Raw genomic sequence first — 17,610 nt, forward strand, 5'->3', positions numbered from 1 at the left:
GTCGTTTTTGTGGAATTTATAAAAGGGTTGCGATTCCCGTATTTCTAAATCATTGGGCGCGTTCAGAAAACAGCAACGCTGAAACGCCGTATTGCAGCGCTCCGGCGCAAATTCAAAGCGGCAAAGCAGATTATGTTAGAACACTGGAATTTTCAGTCCTAAATTAACAGCTGCTTGGCGATTCAAATTATCATATAAAAGCAGTCAACGAGTAAAAGCTTCAAGTGCGGCAGCGCTCGACCACTGTAAATACCTTGAACGCGCCCATTGTGCTCGGAGTCTACTTAACTACGCTCTATGCCGGGTGTTCCTTGATGTCGTGCTAATATTTCACGGTGTGATTCCTCTGGTCATTTTAGTTCATATGAATACAGAATACAAGTTCATATGAACATATGCCCGCAACGACTCAAATTTTTAGCTACAGGGTGTTGAAACTTTTCTTTTGAAACCGTTAGTTTTAAATTTCTCAGAAAGTACTTTAGACATTACTTTCAATTTTGGTGTGTGTTATCAGGACATAAAACCCAGAATTTTACTTAAAAAATCATTTTGTTGCTCAATCAGTGGCGTTCCTGCATACATCCCTTTCGATACCATTTACGAAAAAAGTGGTAGGCCAATGAGTTTTTCGTGGAGAATATTTTTTTTTGTTAGGCTGGTCGATTCTGCATGAAAAAGTCTCCTGCGCTTTCCTCGTTAGACGAGCCTTTCTTGATTTAAATACCAATTTGTTTATTTTAAGAGTTCATCGGGAGACAGTTGGGTATATTGGACTGTTTGTTAGATTGGACCACTGCTGTATCAAAAATTATAGGTTTTACTTTTATGGGTTAACAGCACCATACTATTAGGAAGGAAAGCACGAGTGAAGAATTAGACTACAAAGAAGCGATCTTAATTTTAGATGATTCAGGCAGGTGTTTCTCGGAAGACCAAGAAAATGGAAGTGCCTAATTTAAAATTAATTATTCTAACAAAAAAGGACCTAAAGTGGAGTGTATACCATGCAATGACTGGATTCATGAAACTTGTACCGGCAATCTGGAGATATGCGTTAATCGTTTTTCTTAATGCTGGCACTGCTAATACTTAGCTACTTACTACTGTTGCTCCAAAATATTTTTTAAGAAAAACTTTCAATTTTTTTTTTCGTTTACTATACTAAGTACAATTTAGCGTTCCCACGATCCAATTAATATCACCAGTCATCTATTTCGAAGCAATGTTTTGATGTCAAATTTTGTTCATTATTGATAAATATTACGAGTGTCCGGGCGAACCCTGGACATAAAAGGTTATCATGGAAAAGGAGTGTTTATTTTTGTCCGCCTTCACGGCTTACATCGAGCTGAAAAACTTCTACATCGAGATCATAGAACTCAAGACCGGCCATCGATTCGCAATATTTTCAACGATCCACTAATTAGAGCCGGAGTGGCTCGAAACGCTTTCAAATTTCAAAAAATTAAGTTTCCCGCGTAACCGTTCGAGGCCACGATTCGTCAGAGTCAATGACAGAATTAAACGAACGTAAAGTCTCGACTTTGACCAATCGTAACCTCGAACGGTTATGCGGGACATTACAATTTTTTTAAATTTAAAGGCGGTTTGAGCCAAAACAGTATGATAGTATTGATTTATTTTTAATGAGTATGACGATCAATAATTGCCGTTGAATTTGGTGTAATTGGTAATTTGACATATTCTAAATTGTTAAAAAAAAATATATTTATGAAAAGTGGTCCAAAATAACGGACTTTCCCCTGTAAGTTATTAGTTTATGCGAAATGTTATATATTTTAAAACTTATTATGAGAGATTATTTTCATGTTGAATTGATCAATCTAATCGAAAAATATTTCCACGAAAAAAATGCTAATGGCGTACCACATTTTTCGTAAATAATATTGCAAAGCATGTACGTGGGGACACTCCACTGATTGGGCAATAAAGTGACTTTTCTCATTAAAATATCAATACGCCTACGCATCAAAACAGAAAACGATATTTAAAGTACTTTTCGAGAAATTTAAAAATAACGACTTGCCAAGAAACATTTCAACGTCCTGTAGTTGAACGTTTGACCCGTTGCGCACATATCTCCGTATGACCGTATCTTCATGAAATGACCTAAGGAACCACGCCCTAAAATATTAATACGACACTGAGGAACACCCTGTATGGTGAGGCTTTTGCGACAATCTGACTTGTGAGTTTTCACGTAACAAAACTCTCCAGCTGAAATTGAAAACCGTCAACTCGTTGTTCTGATCTCCCAGTCAATACAGACATTCCTCGTAATGCAAAAATAACGTTCGCATTGCAGAAATATCAATCCGACTGTCATTTTTCCAATGGTCACAATTACTACCCGCGGCCCCGCTTTGACCCATCGCAATGGTATTTTTATTGGTAGTTAGTCGACATTATAAATATTTTTATTCGATATTAATTGGCCGACGCGCAATTACGCGCGTTCTCCTCCGTGGGCCGACCTTAAGGACGCATCAGCGAGCTCGTAGCTTAAATCGTGCAGAAATGTCGAGACCTTTCTTAAGAAAAACGACTTTGGTCCCACTAAAAGAACATCCAAAATCGACACCATCAACACGGATCGTATGGCTTGACATTTTCTGGGGCTAAACGCCCTTTGTGTGCTGCTTCTGGCGGGATCGAATTTCTCGATGAATGGGACCGTGTTTGTTGGGGTATAATAAGTATTAGAATACCTTCGTCTCTTTTGTAGTCCACGACCATTGTCCGTAATTGATACGTCCTGGGCTCGGAGCACCGGCTCCCCACAAAACATCGAACGGCGCATTTCTGCGAATCGTCGCGCGATCCGGCCCTGATCCTCATTGAAAATGTGCCCCTCCTCAGTATAAATATGAGCGCAAATTCCTCATAGAACAGTGGCACGTACTTGAAATTCATATGGAAATTTTCCCGGGGGGGCCCATCGCCGAATTAAAATACAGATGCGCCCCTCTCGCATTCTTCTATAAAACTTTGGGCGAATCAACTTTATTATACAGGTGGAATAGGAATTACCGCGTTCGGGGTTCATTCATCATCAATTTTAAAGGGCGACGTTTATTTAATCAATTCAACAGGTTCGCGTGGCCAATCGTGAATAATTTTCCATAGCAATATCCCTCAAGACAACAACGAGGAGAGTTCTGTGTGCGGGTGACCTCGAGGTGGTCGCATTCAAACGGACATTCATTCAAAAAATCAATTTACTGTTGAAACGAAGGGCACTCGAATTAATTACACGTTGGCGCGATAACTCCATATTCGGTACTTTTTCACCACTTCAATTATTGACATCAATTAGAGCTGGTTTGTGCCGCTGACAGTTACCCATTACTTCATTACTATACTGAACGTTTCTGCGAAAGTTTGAAATCGAACCGATGAGGACGTAATTGGGCGCATAAAGCCGAACTGGCAGAGTTTCTGGCATAACTTTCCAACGAAAAACGACAATAATTCAGCATGCAGTTACAAACGATGCCACGGTCTAACTGCTTGTAAGTTTGTAAGGCGAACAATACAACAATGGCGGCATTGTGCTACGTAATAGTCGGGTTAAGCAAGGTAAAGGAGTAAAGGTCTCCTGTATTTATTACTTGCAGTAGTCAAGACGAGATTAATCTTGATTCCGCTGAAAATGACTTTACGAGAGGGAAGTTGTTCCCCAGTGACACGCTCATGTGGTTTGTGCTATTTGAAAATTAAGTCGTTCACCGGTTTGAGGAGACTGCGAGCCCCGGTGATCTGGACCTTTTAAGAGTGAAGTAGGACGTGATGAAGCGGCGCGCATGTCGCCTCTCACACCGTTAACAAAATATTTTGTTTTCCTGAATTGAGGTGCTTGAAACGTGCTCTCTGATTGGTTCACGCGACCCCCCCCCCTCCCCCTCCTCGCTTCCCCCATACGGCAACAGCGCTCGTTGCGTTTACTCAACGGTACCCCAAATGTTCGGTCCGACGGAGGGGCCCAATGTACACGTGGTTCCATGTTCCACTCTCAACATGGCGATATCGAGAACCACAGGAGATGCGATGATCGGAGACGGAGAGGTTTCTTAGCGAGAGGCGTACTTTGCCTCTTTAATTTGAAAAAAAATGCCGATTACTTCCTGTGACATTCGGAAAAAAACTGTAATTGCTATTTTCTTTTTTTTGTTCTTCCTTAAATTACATAGAAAAAATGAAAATGGAAAACGCTTTCTTAAGGCACTGCTTCCAGCGTTGCGACATGAAAATAGTTTTTCGACGATGCGACGTTTCGGTTTTTCGATACCATCATCAACTTTTCTTCCCAAGTAGGGACCTGACCAGTTTGTTACGAGAGGGGCCAGTCACTGATAATTGAAAAATAACCACGTGACATACTTGGCGTCCTGCGACGTCTAAAGAAAAAAGAATTGTTAGGATTCTGAAAATATAATTTAAACATTCTAATTGTTGATGCATTCAAAGGGCACTTTCAAGTAAATTTTATAAAGGCCAATAATACTACTGATTAAATACTAAAAGAAACGATAATGCAGTTTTCAAAGGACTTTTTGTTTATTTTGAAAACGACACAAATAAATAACAAAAATAAATACGAATTATATTTTTTTATCTAGACGTCGCAAATCGGCAAGTGTGACACATGATTGTTTTTCAATTATCAATAACCAGTTGAATTCGTAATAAAACGGTCAGATCATTATTTGAAAAAACAATGTTGATGATGGTATTGAAAAATCGAAACGTCATATCTTCGAAAAATAATTTTCATGTCGTAGCGCGGGAAAAGGTGCCTTAAGAGAGCCTTCGCCATTTTTACGTTTCTATGTAAACTACGGCAGGAAAAAAAATCAAACAATTTTCATTTTTTTCCGGATATTTCCGACAGTAATCGGAATGTTTAAAAAATTAAAAAGGCGAAGTACTCCTTTTTTAAAAACACCACTTTGTCTCCATTTAATCGACTGTCCATCTCTTATGGTTCCCGAGATATCCATGTCGAGAATCAAATGTGACACATCATGCATGTTGAGGGTAGAAGAACGGAGTGTGTGGTGTTGCTTAAGGCATCACACCAAATTGAACATAAACAAAGCATTATAATGATAATAACCACCATATCAAGGTATTTGGCGTGTCACTATCACCATCTGAACCAGACAATATTTTAATAACCTTTCTGTCCGTAAGAAACTAGACAAACACACTACAATAAACGGAGACGAAAACTTCTTCATTATGTTAATCAGCGGCGATGTTCAACTCTTGGTGAGGTGAATAGGGAGGTGAACGTCGAGGTGCGATGTTTCACTATATTTTTACCCTAAAAGAACTGAAGAATTCACCTCGTCATTTCAAGAGCTAAAGCACATACCCTAATGAATGAAACCAAGCAAACTTTCAATATTGCTGCTCTCTTAATACTTCGGTTGAACTAAGATGGTTCGATATACAGGGCGTCAATTCGACAACTTCCCACTCCAATTGTCTCCAAACGGGATCGATTTTTAAAAAAATTGCTAGAACACGTCGATTTTTATATCTCGATGGGAAACAATTTTTATCTACAGTTCGTAGTTGGGATTTTCGTATGTGCATCATACATTCGAATCGTATGCATCAAATCAGTTCAAGATCAACATTAAGTATGACCAGTGGCGTGTCAAAAATTTTGTTTTTGATTGAAATAAAAAAGCTGGTGTAACGAATATGGAATGAGGAGATAAAGAACTATTAATTTATGTGCTGGACACCAGAAAAATACAATTACAATTACGAAAACTGTTAATAGTCATATGGAACACGGTGAAATCATTAATATACATATGTACGCCGTCACGGTTCTGATCGTCCTAGAAGCGTAACAAATAACCAACTTAAAGACACACGCTCATATCGCCATCTTTGTTGGACCCATGTACGTTCCCATTATCAATTTTGATTCGTTAGTCTAGTTTATAGCCGATACTCATTTCATGTCTTTGTTTTTGTTACTTAAACCCTCTCTTCCCCCACGTATCCTTAACACGTATGTGCTTCCTAATTCGATACCCACGCAAAGATTGAAACTACAAACTATAAAACTCACTGCACCTATTTCAACCCTCTATCCCCCAAAACCACCCCCTTAATAATGATATTAAATGGTAGAGGGGATTAAGTGATACATGATTTTAAAGGGCTTTTCATTATCTACATTTTGGTGCCTCATTTGTTACACTTGAGCGTTGCGTTATCAAGTTAGACGCCTTTGGTTATTCTAAATCATTTTTTCTATAAGTGTTTTGATAGTGTTGAAGCTAAGACTTTTTCATTCAAGCATGTCGTACGATTAGGAAATTGTTGTAATAAATCTATTGACTAACCTATTGACATACTGTTCGTCGAGCCGACAATCAAAAGGAAAGAACTCTTATCACTGCCGTAAAAGTTTATCAATGTAATAAATTTTCTCGGTCCTCGAAGACAAACATTATACATTTTTTATTGTTCATTTTTGCCTACAATGGAATGTTGTTTCGATAAATTTCGATATTATTTTGCATGGAAAATTTTATTTACTTGTGGTACTGGTCGATGTTACCAGCTATTCAAATCAGTAAAAATTTATTGCGATTATTCTTTCGTTATTGTGAATAATTTTAAAAACTCCATACACAATACAGCAAAGAACAAAAATTATTTTTATTTATGGGACGCAAGGGAGATGCGCAACGAGAACGGCAGAACTTTTTAATGCTAGAAATTCTAATTCAAATGTGAGCTGCAGACACGTTTTAGACTTAATAAAAAAATTTACCAATTTATTTCATCAAACATAAAAGGGGGCTGTTCAGCGTGTTTTAGATAGAGCTGCTCAAATAGAAGTTCAGGGAACCTTTGTTGCAGAACCCAGCACAATTCACTGCGTGCGGTCGCAAGTCAAATTGGAATGTTACGTGAAACTGCACGAAAAGCACTGAAATAAAATAAATTTCATCCCTCCAAAATGTAAATTCCACGGAAACTTTATGACGACAATTTCGAAAGGAGAATAAAGTTTGCGAAAACATGACCAATTTAATTAATAATAACCAATTTTTTTTAACAAACATTTGATTCACCGATGAGTGCACATTTTCTCTTAATGATCGGGTGAATGAACAGAGGTGCCGATGTGGGAGTGACGAAAATCTCCACGTTTATGGAGAGAGTGATATAGTGTGACTAAAAAAAATATATATATATATATATATATATATGTGTGTCGACTGGCATTTTCAGAAATGCCGTTATAGGACCTTTGTTGAGAAAAACTCAACTAGAGAGGTGTACTCAAACTTACTTGAAAACGCTATCGATCCTTTAGAAACAACTCATTCGAAAATCAAGTTGGTGGAAAGATCTTGCAACAAGACCAAATACATTTTGAACCGCGCTATTTTCGCCTAGTGCGAGAATGGTTGGATGGCAGGATTTCCAGGATTGGTAGGGAGGCACCGATAGAATGGCCTGCAAGATCGCCAGACTTAACGCCATTAGAATATGTTTTATGAAGACATGTAAAATTGACTGTTTACAAAACCTAACCTGATAACATGAACGGTTTGAAAAGAGGGATCTCAGGGGCAAGCGGAGCTATTCCAGAACCGATATTTGGAAATGTAGGGGGAAAAGATTTAAAATAAGTTTTAGTTTTTTTCATTTCGAACATGGAATACACTAAAAAGGTTAAAAATGGGCCTTCCAATTTTGAACTTTTTTTTTTTTAAAGGCGAGTAATCAGAAAAGTTATTTGTTTTATAATTAAAAACGGCTATGTAGAAGTTTATTACAACAATTTCCTAATTGTAAGGCATGTTTGAATTAAAAAAATTTAATTTCAACGCTACTTTGGACTAATACTTTGACTTGCGATCGTACGCAGTAAAGTTCTGGCTTCTACAACGGAGGTTCCCAGAATTTTTATTTAAGCAGCTTCATTTAAAACACGCTAAACGGCCTTTTTTGTTTGCTACGAGTCCGTAAAATTTTTATTAAGTCTAAAACGTATCTGTGACTCACATTCGAATTAGGATTTTTAGCATTAAAAACTTCCGCCGTTCTCGTTGCGCAACTCCCATGCTCCCCATGAATAAGAGCAATTTTAGTTCTTCGCTGTATTGTGTATGAAATTTTAAAAATTATTCACAGTAACGAAAGAATTATCGCAATAAATTTTAACTGATTCGATTTGGACCTGGTAATACCGACCAGTACCACAGGTAAGTAACTAATATCTTCCCTACAGGGTAACATCCAAACTCATCGAAACAGCATCCCATTCCAAACAAATATGAACAATAAAAAAATTCATGTTCTGCGTAAACGCTTCTTTTCCAAGATCCAGGAAATTTATTAAACTAATAAACATTTAGTTCGGTGATAAGATTTTTTTTCTTTTTATGGTCGTCTGGACAAACAACAAGTCAGAGGGACCGTAAATAGATTTACAATAATTTTCTGATCGTAAGACATGTTTGAACAAAAAAAGTCGTAGTTTCAACGTTATCAAAACACTTATAGGAAAAATGAATTTAAAACGATCAAACACACCCAACTTGATAACGCAACAGTCAAATGTAACATATTACGTAATAAAATATAGAAAATGAAAAGACCTATAAAATGATGTATCGCTTAACCCCCCTTACCATTAAAGATATTTGAGAGGGTGGCTCTGACGGGTAGAGGGTTGGAAGAGACGCAGCGGAAATAAAAGTTACTCCTCGTAGATGGCAAAATCGACGCGTTCCGGCGATTTTTGAAAAATCTATCCCTTTTCGAGATAACAGAGGTGGGAAGTTTTCAAATTGATTCCCTCTGCGTTAATGTACATAAGCCAAGTTATAAATTTCGATATTTAGTGCAGTCATCGCGCAATAAATTCTTGTTGTGGCTCCGACTCATGATCACCGCTCCCAGGACAACTGACAAATGTAGCTCATAATTTGAGGGAATAGAGGGTTGGTACATACTGTAACCGAAAATGAGCCTTCCAGATTCTGTCCTTTAGAAGTCACAAATTTGTGTATTTAGGACGCTCCTCTAGAAAGCCATTTAACTCTAGCTAATGACCAGCTACTCATATCTATTACCCCAAGATTAACCAAGGAATTTGGCTCATAATATTAAGAATCGAAAGGGAGATCTTAGCGTTAATTTTGACCAAACTGGCGCTTTCTGCAGTCCATAAATTGCAAGTTGCAAATTTTCGCATTTAGTTCATTCGAGAAGTGCAGTTAGCTCTCGATGATGACCCCAATTGAAATTCACTGCTCCCAAGAAAACTGAGGGATTCAGTTCATAATTTCACGTGTTAACGACCGAATATGGGTGTTCAACATTCCAGCAGTTTGTCCCGATGAAATCCTTTGTGCGTCTCGGACCGCAGATCTGACACTTTGCCAAATCTGGCAGAATTAATCACTTACAAAGGCGGTTGTACAATTTTAATAAAAAGGTGTCGACCCCGGTTATTGAAATGACCTTTGGATCATGCCTAGCGTAAATAAATCCTGTTGGAATAATTCTATGCCCAATTTCCCAAAAAAAGGTCCAGGGATTAGCGTAAAACATTTTCGGGGCTAAGCCCCGATCGGGTGGTTAAATATCTAGAAAGGAGGTTTCGGTGCTTAGTAATTTGTGAAAGCTGGCGAACGTTGGACGCAGCAAGAACACAAATCGAATTTTTATCATAAGTTATGTCTTTTGCGCAACCCTTGGCTGTTCATCCTGTACGAGGATAGCCCCAGAAGTGCCCCACCTGACATACAGATGGCGATTTTTTGCTTATATTACAAAAACCTAACGTTCAAAAGGTTTGGTTTAAAGTTTTAGGGTGCTCTGCTGATTTGTGTTTATTTCGGGGCCGTTTTTAGTGGACGCCTTTAGAGATTTCGTGAACATGGAAAAAATTCTTTGTCGATACGTGACTGAATTGTTTCATTTCAAAAGTTTTAGGCCATCCAACGTCAAACCGGAGTTAGACTCTACTCTGGGGGAATCTAGTCCTTCTAGTTCAACTGCAGTTTAGTCCAACCAATTCAATCTGGTCCAACTGTAAAATATCAGGTGGCAGAGTGGTCGTATGAGCTGCGAAGATAGATTCCGCAGTGGTCAACCCCGTGACACTCCAGATTTGACCATTGCAGAAATTGTGGTGAAAATCCACAAAACGGTACCGGAAGTGAAACTCTTCAAAACATCACCGGACATCTGATTTTGACCGAGCAATTGGTTGTGAAAAAGTTGTGCGCAAGATGGATGCCGCGATTACTCACAAACGAACAAAAACAGCATCGTGAGGATGTTTCGAGGGAGTATTTGGCAAAGTTTCGAAGCAATAAAACCGAGTTTTTGCATCGATTCATAATCATGGATGAAACATGGGTTCGTCATGTCTTACTTGAGACAAAAGAGAAGTCAAAACAATGGATTTAAAGGGGAGAATCGGTTCCAAAGAAGGCGAAAACTGTTCCATCTGCGATGAAAGATGATGGCGTCAGTTTATTGGGAGGAGCGTGGGACATTTTTTTATTAACTATCTCTTTAAAGAGAAAACAATAAATGGCGAATATTATACACATTTATCGCAAATCGACCGACAAAATTAAGAAAAAACGACCTTACTTGACGAAAAAAAAATCGTTTCAACAAGACGACGCAGTAGTCATCACGATGGCCCACATCAATCAATTTGGTTTTGAACTTTTTCCTCGCCCTCTCTACTCGCCAGATTTAACCTTCTCGGATGATTTTATAGAAAATTTTTTCAAGTTCGGAAATAGTTCCAAACCTGAAAAAATCGCTCGGTGAAAAGAGATTTGCTGATAATGAAGAGGAGGTGAAGGGCAACGTTGATACCTATTTTGAAACTTCCGAAGCTTCTTAGTTTAAACAGGGAATATCAGCCAAAGAACATCGTCGTAAAAAGTGTGTCCATCTCAAAAGAGACTGTTGAGAAATAACGTAATAAACTCCCTTTTATATGAAATAAACCACCCAGTAATAATAATTATTAAGTCTTGTATTTTTACCAAAATAATGCTTCACAACAGAGTATCAAATGATCAGAGTTTCAATGAAAAAAAACTTTATGAATTAAAAAATTAATAATGAGTTTGGGGGCCTCGGTAAATTTCGAAGATGGTAATTCATCATGTCCCAAAGATGTTCCATGAGTGATAGGTCTGGTGATTGCGCAGGCCAAGGCAGCACCTTCAATAGTGCTCGTTCCAAACACGTTCAAGTAATGTTCGCGGCATGAGGTTTTGCATTATACTGCTGGAAAATTCCATCTTCCTTTTTTACTGCTAAAATTATGAGACTTGATTACACTGGTTTACACAATATCTGTGGTCGGTTACTAATGATATGCTCAATTCAAAAATGTAGGTATAATTTTTTTATCGGATCTTGTTTTCGATTTAAAGATAATTCAAGTTAGGTAAAGAAATAACAAGTTTTTAGTTTAAAAAATATTTTATTAAAATAGTATCAATTGTTAGGCTCTAAAAAGCTGCCTTTTAAAGGCTTTTTGTTATGTCTCGTGTTGGAAAAATGACGCATCAGAGACCAGCGATAGTCGGACATAATACGCGTATCCCAAAAATCCCTTGGTGACGCTCCTCAATGACACGTGGACCTTGATACACGCGTTCTCCTTCCTCTTCACTCGGATCACCTAAATTGTCAGGAAACTTGTCAAGATGACTGCGAAGAAGGTGAATTTTTATGTTCATTCTACCTCTCATATTTTTTAATCGTAGCAGTAGATCTGCTAGGTAGACGTAATTATCTGATTTTCTATTACCCAAAAAATTTCGCATCACCAAAAAAAAACCTTCCAAGCATTTGATTCAGTATCACTCATCGAATTTGTGAAGTTGATGTCTTGCGTGAGTTGTCTGATTTGAGGAGCCTCAAGAATAGCTGCTTTCAACATTTCCATTGTAAACCGAGGAAATTTTCGGGAAATGTATGAGAAACAGCTTCCATTTTTATCAAGAGTTTCGACAAACTGTTTAATGATGCCCATGAGTTTTACATGTATAGGTGGCAGGATGATTTTGTCACGAGATACCAACGGATCGTGAATCGCATTTTGTTTACCATTCTCTCAAGGGTCAATTCCTTCTTACCCAATGATCAACTTTGGCCCTGCTATCACAGAGACACATGAAACATGGGAGCTTAGTGTTCCCTCTTTGCTGACCAAGAGGGAGGTTAACCATTTTCAAATCGACACAGATAACACATTGACGTTCATGATATTTCAATTTTGCACTGTGGTCAATAGGTATGTCAGCGTATTTATTTTCATTATGTGATAAAATGCGTTTAAGGCCAAGTTTTGAGCTGTCGATAAATGAATGCCATTCGCTCAGTTCATATTACGTCAAACCCATTTTGGTCGGGAAATTTTTGGTGTCTAAACAGAACACAATTTTGTCATCTTCGTCAAAAAAACCACGTGAGTCTCTCTCTTTCCCTATAAAAAATAATTTTTGGGTCTGGAACAAGTAAGTTCTTTTTCTTTTGACCGCGATGCCTGCAATTCCGATGGTTGTTCAGAAAGATCGAGATCTCTTGCGAGATCATCTAATTCATTTTGCCAGAAGGATTGAGGTTCTTCGACTGATAAACGTTCAATGTCAGCGTCAGTTTCTGTTGATGCCGAATCTACGTTTTCTCGCATTTCATATCGATGACTTTTCAGCGAGTTGGAACTGAAGGAATCGGAACTTCAACCGAGTGTTGTATGGGACGCTGCACAGACGTAGTATTTGGATACTGCCGTTTTGTTCGGTTCCTGTCGTTCATACGCTTTATATCCACACTACAAGAATAACATTTGTCCAGATGACCTTTTAGTTTTTGCCAAATAGTTGGGATTAAACGCACTCCCTTTTCCGCTTTTGCTTAATCTCAAGTGTTCAATAGACGATTTACAAACATAATCAGAAGCCCGAGATTTATCATTTTTATTCACGTTAAGCCAAAGTGCAGCAAATGGGTACTTTTTAATGTGCTCGGTGATGGTTTTTCCAGAATTTTTAAACACACATTCACCACACATGGAGCAAAAATGGTCGTTACTATTTAAACAACACATTTTCGAGCTACTCATAATGCGAAAACTTTGCTTACGGCTGCAACACAGGGATTTTGCGTAAAACCCGCACGCTACAAGCGAATAAACAAAAATAAACAAAAAATCAAATATTGAAGAAAATGGAGGTGTACAAAAAAAGAGGTTCAAAGATTTAAAAGCAGAATGTTACAAATGAGTTTTATCAGCTGTTAAATTTCCGGCAACAGAAAAAAGGCAAAATTTTGCAAAACAGTGTTGTTATCATTACTGGGCGGTGCACTTCATACGAAACCGAGCATAATTTCTGATTTCGTTTTCTTTGAGTGTTGGGTCGAGCACTTCCGGGTCTATTTTCGTAGGTCTCGTGATAGCTGCAAGGGGGTGCGGGAATCTATGAATTCTTATATGCTTTCAAAGGCAAATCTATAACTGGTAATCAAGACAATGGCTTTTTGGCGTTCGCCAAAGCGATTTTATTTTTTAAATATTCGCCCTTAAAACTGAACGAGCGAACTCCGAAGTAGGCTAAAAGGATTTTCATATCGTCGAGAATGAAAAAGCTTATTGTTAAAGGGCGTCGCGATCCGCAGGAAAACTTTCGGGATTCGGGGATTTTTCCCGAGTTAAATGTTGTTTTTCTGGCTTTCCGTCCAAAACCCCCCGGTTGTATTCAATAAAACAAATAACGGCTAAGTAGAGATAAACTAAACGCACATGTCGCTATGGGTTGATACATCAAAAAAGCAATTTCCTTCTTGTCAGTCGCAACATTCACTGAACGTTTCATTACTGCTCAATTTACTATCCCGATGGGACTCTATAGACGAACCGGACTGATTCCTTTGATGGGGTTACAGTTCGTTAACGCAAAGATGCCGCCTTCAGAAGGTTAATGAATGTATTAGTCCCCTGTTGATCCCCTCGATGCTCACTGATTTTTAGCGAGCTGCCTTTTTGAGACACCCCCGGCCTGCCTTGTATGCACAACTAAAAGAACTGCCATGACTTTATTAAGAGCGCTTAATGAGCAGCTGAAAGAGCCGATCTTGCTTAGGCGACTTTGCATTATGGAATACGGGTGAAAGCTACATTTCGTTTTTGGTCTTGCAGGAACATGTCTGGGCGAGGACTCTTACTTTCGAGGTGGAAAAATTTACATTTTTTTTTTTTTTTTAAATACACATTTCGAAATTCGCCCCAGCCTGTTCGCAACCCTTGAAAACGTGCTGTTATGCGCGTGAGGGACCAAATTAGGCAAATTGCGATAATGAAGCAATTTGTATTCACATTCTCCGCGAAATATCACATAAATATTTCGCAAAGGTAATACATTTTAAAAGAGATCCATCACCAAAAAAAAAAAAAAAACGCTCGTCTTTGGGTGTTCGTTGGGTGCGCGGGGGCGCGGTTGGTACCCACTTTCCATTACCCGGCACCGTTAACCGAAGATTCCCATGGCCGATAAAGCTCCACGCGAAATTATACGCTAAAAGAACCTACCAACCGTTTATGGGTTTTGGCCTGTGATTTATACGTGTGTTTGACAGGGTGGGTTATTCTTCTCACTTAAAAGTTGCAGCAGATAAAACTCCGAGGCAATGAATTTTAAACAGAAATTTGCTGATGCAGCCTTAAATCTAAATAAAACCCTCCATTTTCCTCCGTTAAATATCGAATTTACTTAATGAATATCGAAGCCGTTTCCGATTGATATTCCACGAGGCAACAAGCTGCAGGCGCTCACTGAAATATGCATTTCCAGGGCTTTAATCCGGATAATAATGAAGATCGAAAGATTTCGCACTTTTTCCGCATTTTCAGAGGGGGCAGATGTTTTAAGGGCGTCCCACAATGGGCGGCAAAAATTAATATTCAGATCTGCGTCTCATGCATATTTTATTACCGCCGTTGCGAGTGGAGAGGCATCCTCAGATAAAAATCGTTCGGGATAGTAATTACATATAATAAATTGCGACCGCCCATTTATTAAAGATATTCAATAAAAATGTTTTAATATTGGGAACATTAATCATCTGACATGAGGCTTTATTGAATACTGCAATTAATGCTTGAAAATAATTTTTTGTTGAGTTTTTATGTGTTTTTCTGCGTCGTCACGAACCCAATAAAGCGGCGAACAAAACAAATTAAAGCTCAATCACATACATAAAAAGTCCTTAAAGGAGAATGTAAGGCCTTGTTGACTCTGACTTTCCGAGCCTGCAAACTCACAAGCATGCGTCAGTTAATGCGACCAAGCCCGCCTAGCTCCCTCCGTCCGATGGGAACCCCTGCTGCCCGGGTCCTGCCAGGGGCCCAGAGCCACCGATTGACCAGATTTGAACGCGAGATCCGGGCCGTGTCCGTCCAACTGAGGGACTTTAGAAATTGGGAGCACCCGGCCGTCCAAGCGCCGCCCATTCGCGCGAATTATGTACAGGGTAGTGGCAAGTTATTATCGATGTAATTGGGGGATTTCGGGTATTTCTCGAGTAGGTCGAGGAAAACCCCGGTCGGGACCCGTGGCCCGACTTTTGAGCCACTTTCAATGGTCTTAAACAGCATTTTGGTAGCTCGAATCGTTTGAGAGATACAGGGTGTTTGTCGTTTTGTGCCGTTCTCTCCAAAGCCTCTTAAATTTTTTGTTTATGAATCTCGTACACTTTGGCAAACACATCTTTTCTGCACTTTTCATACGCAAACCAGAATTTTTCTAGCTTAAATTATTTTCGAGTTACAAACTAAACATGCATTTTTTTTTAATGGAAATTAATTTATTATATATTTTTTATATATAATAAATTATATGCAGGGTGTTTACCAATGAAAAAATATATTTTTTGTTGAAAATGACAGAATACGAAATACTCCAGGAATATTGGAAATACTGCACAATTCGAAGAGAAAAATGGCGAAAGCATATTAATTGAAGGGAGTCATTTTCAACACTTGTAAAAAACGTTTTTTTTTTGTTTCTTGTTAGTTGTAATTCATACTTCATTACCATGTCAATCCATAATGTGTTAAATTTTCTACTGTCCCATTTGTCGTATTAAAATAGTTTTGACTAAGTTTGCGATGAAACGAATATTTTTATTACAATCAATGCTCCTTTATAAACTGTCGCTACGTACCAAATTTCATTGAAATAAGTCAAACGATTTCAGAAATATTCATTAAGTTCAATTATTTTCTAAAACTTTGCAGCCCCGTATTTTCGTAACGGGGGCATTTTTGTAACACAGTTTATATGTATAGCAAATTATCATAATTTTTCATGTAGAATCCCACCTTGAGATATCGGCACATCATTAAGGAACACCTTATATTTTATTATATATTTTTTAGTATATATTATGAATTAATTAACCAGAGATTTTTTTTGCTTTGTGGAAATATATATGTAGTTCCATATATTTATCTCGGTGAATATAATAAACGATTTTGTTATCATTTTTTTAACCCCAAGGGGAAAGGTATCACAATGCGCAAAATCTATTTTAAAACAAAAAAAAGCATTTTAGAAAAAAATTTAAGAATTTTTATTATCCACTAAGTGACACAGAAACCCGAACACCCAGTCAAAAATGTTTCGATTCCGATAATATTTTGTACAAACACCGGTGGGGCCAAAGCGAGTAAATGATTCAGGTACCAAGTGAATTGGATAATGTTAACCCGTTAATTGAGGGTTTTATGACCAACAATGCTTTGTTGCCCAACGATTTCTTATACCGTCATTAATGCGATTAGTGCATTAACGCTGATGAGGTAGTTAATATCCTCTTGGAATGTTTCATATCAGGCAACTTCGGCATCAAGTCGAAGCGCTGCTGGAGTTCAACGGGGCGGCTGTAAACCTCTTAATATCCTATCGATAATATTCTACACTCGTTCAATTGAACACAAATCTGGAGATCCCGGAGGCGAAGGCTGCAGTTGCATCTGAGCTTGTGGACGGTATTACAACGCTATCCCTGTCACGTGTGGTCGGGCATTATCCTATTGAAATATATGATATTTTGGAGAGTTCCTAACTATGGTTCGAACTAAATTTTCACTATTTCTTGGATGTTCCGCTCTGCGGTCATACTGCCCCTAATACGCACCAAGGGTGACATAGAGTTTTAGGCAAAGGTCTCCCTCACCATAACACCAATAACACGATGAATATGCCTCTCGACAAAATATTATGGATCTCGTTGTTACCCACGCCGCTTTCTAACCCTTAGCCCGAGCGTCATGCATGTCTAAACAGAACCTGGATTCGTCGCTGAAGACTATTGCGTTCCACTCCTCATTCCAGGCTAATTGTTCTGTACTCCATCAAAGTCGGTTTCGTTTGTGCTCCGGAGTTAAAGGTAAGACAAATTGTGGTCAGTATGAAAATAGACCAAAACTTCTGATTCGTCGGAATACATTTCGCATCCCAATAACTCTGCCGTGTTCTGTAATCCACTGACTGGCAA

The 17,610-nt window shown here is 38.4% G+C and overlaps 1 protein-coding gene and 1 long non-coding RNA gene across 8 annotated transcripts in view; one reads left to right on the top strand and one right to left on the bottom strand.

Annotated features, from left to right (window-relative positions):
- LOC136341985 (uncharacterized) overlaps positions 1-17,610 on the bottom strand; it is a 185,995-nt gene that overhangs the window by 51,816 nt on the left and 116,569 nt on the right. For 2 of the 6 annotated variants that reach the window (XR_010732569.1, XM_066287420.1), the window contains one exon: positions 11,110-11,360. The exons of the other annotated variants lie outside the window; for them this stretch is intronic. Coding sequence is in view for 1 of the 2 variants with exons in the window: in XM_066287420.1 (XP_066143517.1) it covers positions 11,355-11,360 (6 nt within the window). In the remaining variant the exon portion in view is untranslated. Of the gene's footprint in view, positions 1-11,109; positions 11,361-17,610 lie in introns of those variants that run through there. 6 annotated transcript variants of the gene reach the window in all.
- Positions 1-17,610, top strand: part of LOC136341993 (uncharacterized) — a 64,246-nt gene that overhangs the window by 27,139 nt on the left and 19,497 nt on the right. The gene's annotated exons all lie outside the window — the stretch shown is intronic.

The sequence above is a fragment of the Euwallacea fornicatus genome, chromosome 11, assembly GCF_040115645.1.
Source record: "Euwallacea fornicatus isolate EFF26 chromosome 11, ASM4011564v1, whole genome shotgun sequence".
Lineage (NCBI taxonomy): Eukaryota > Metazoa > Arthropoda > Insecta > Coleoptera > Curculionidae > Euwallacea > Euwallacea fornicatus.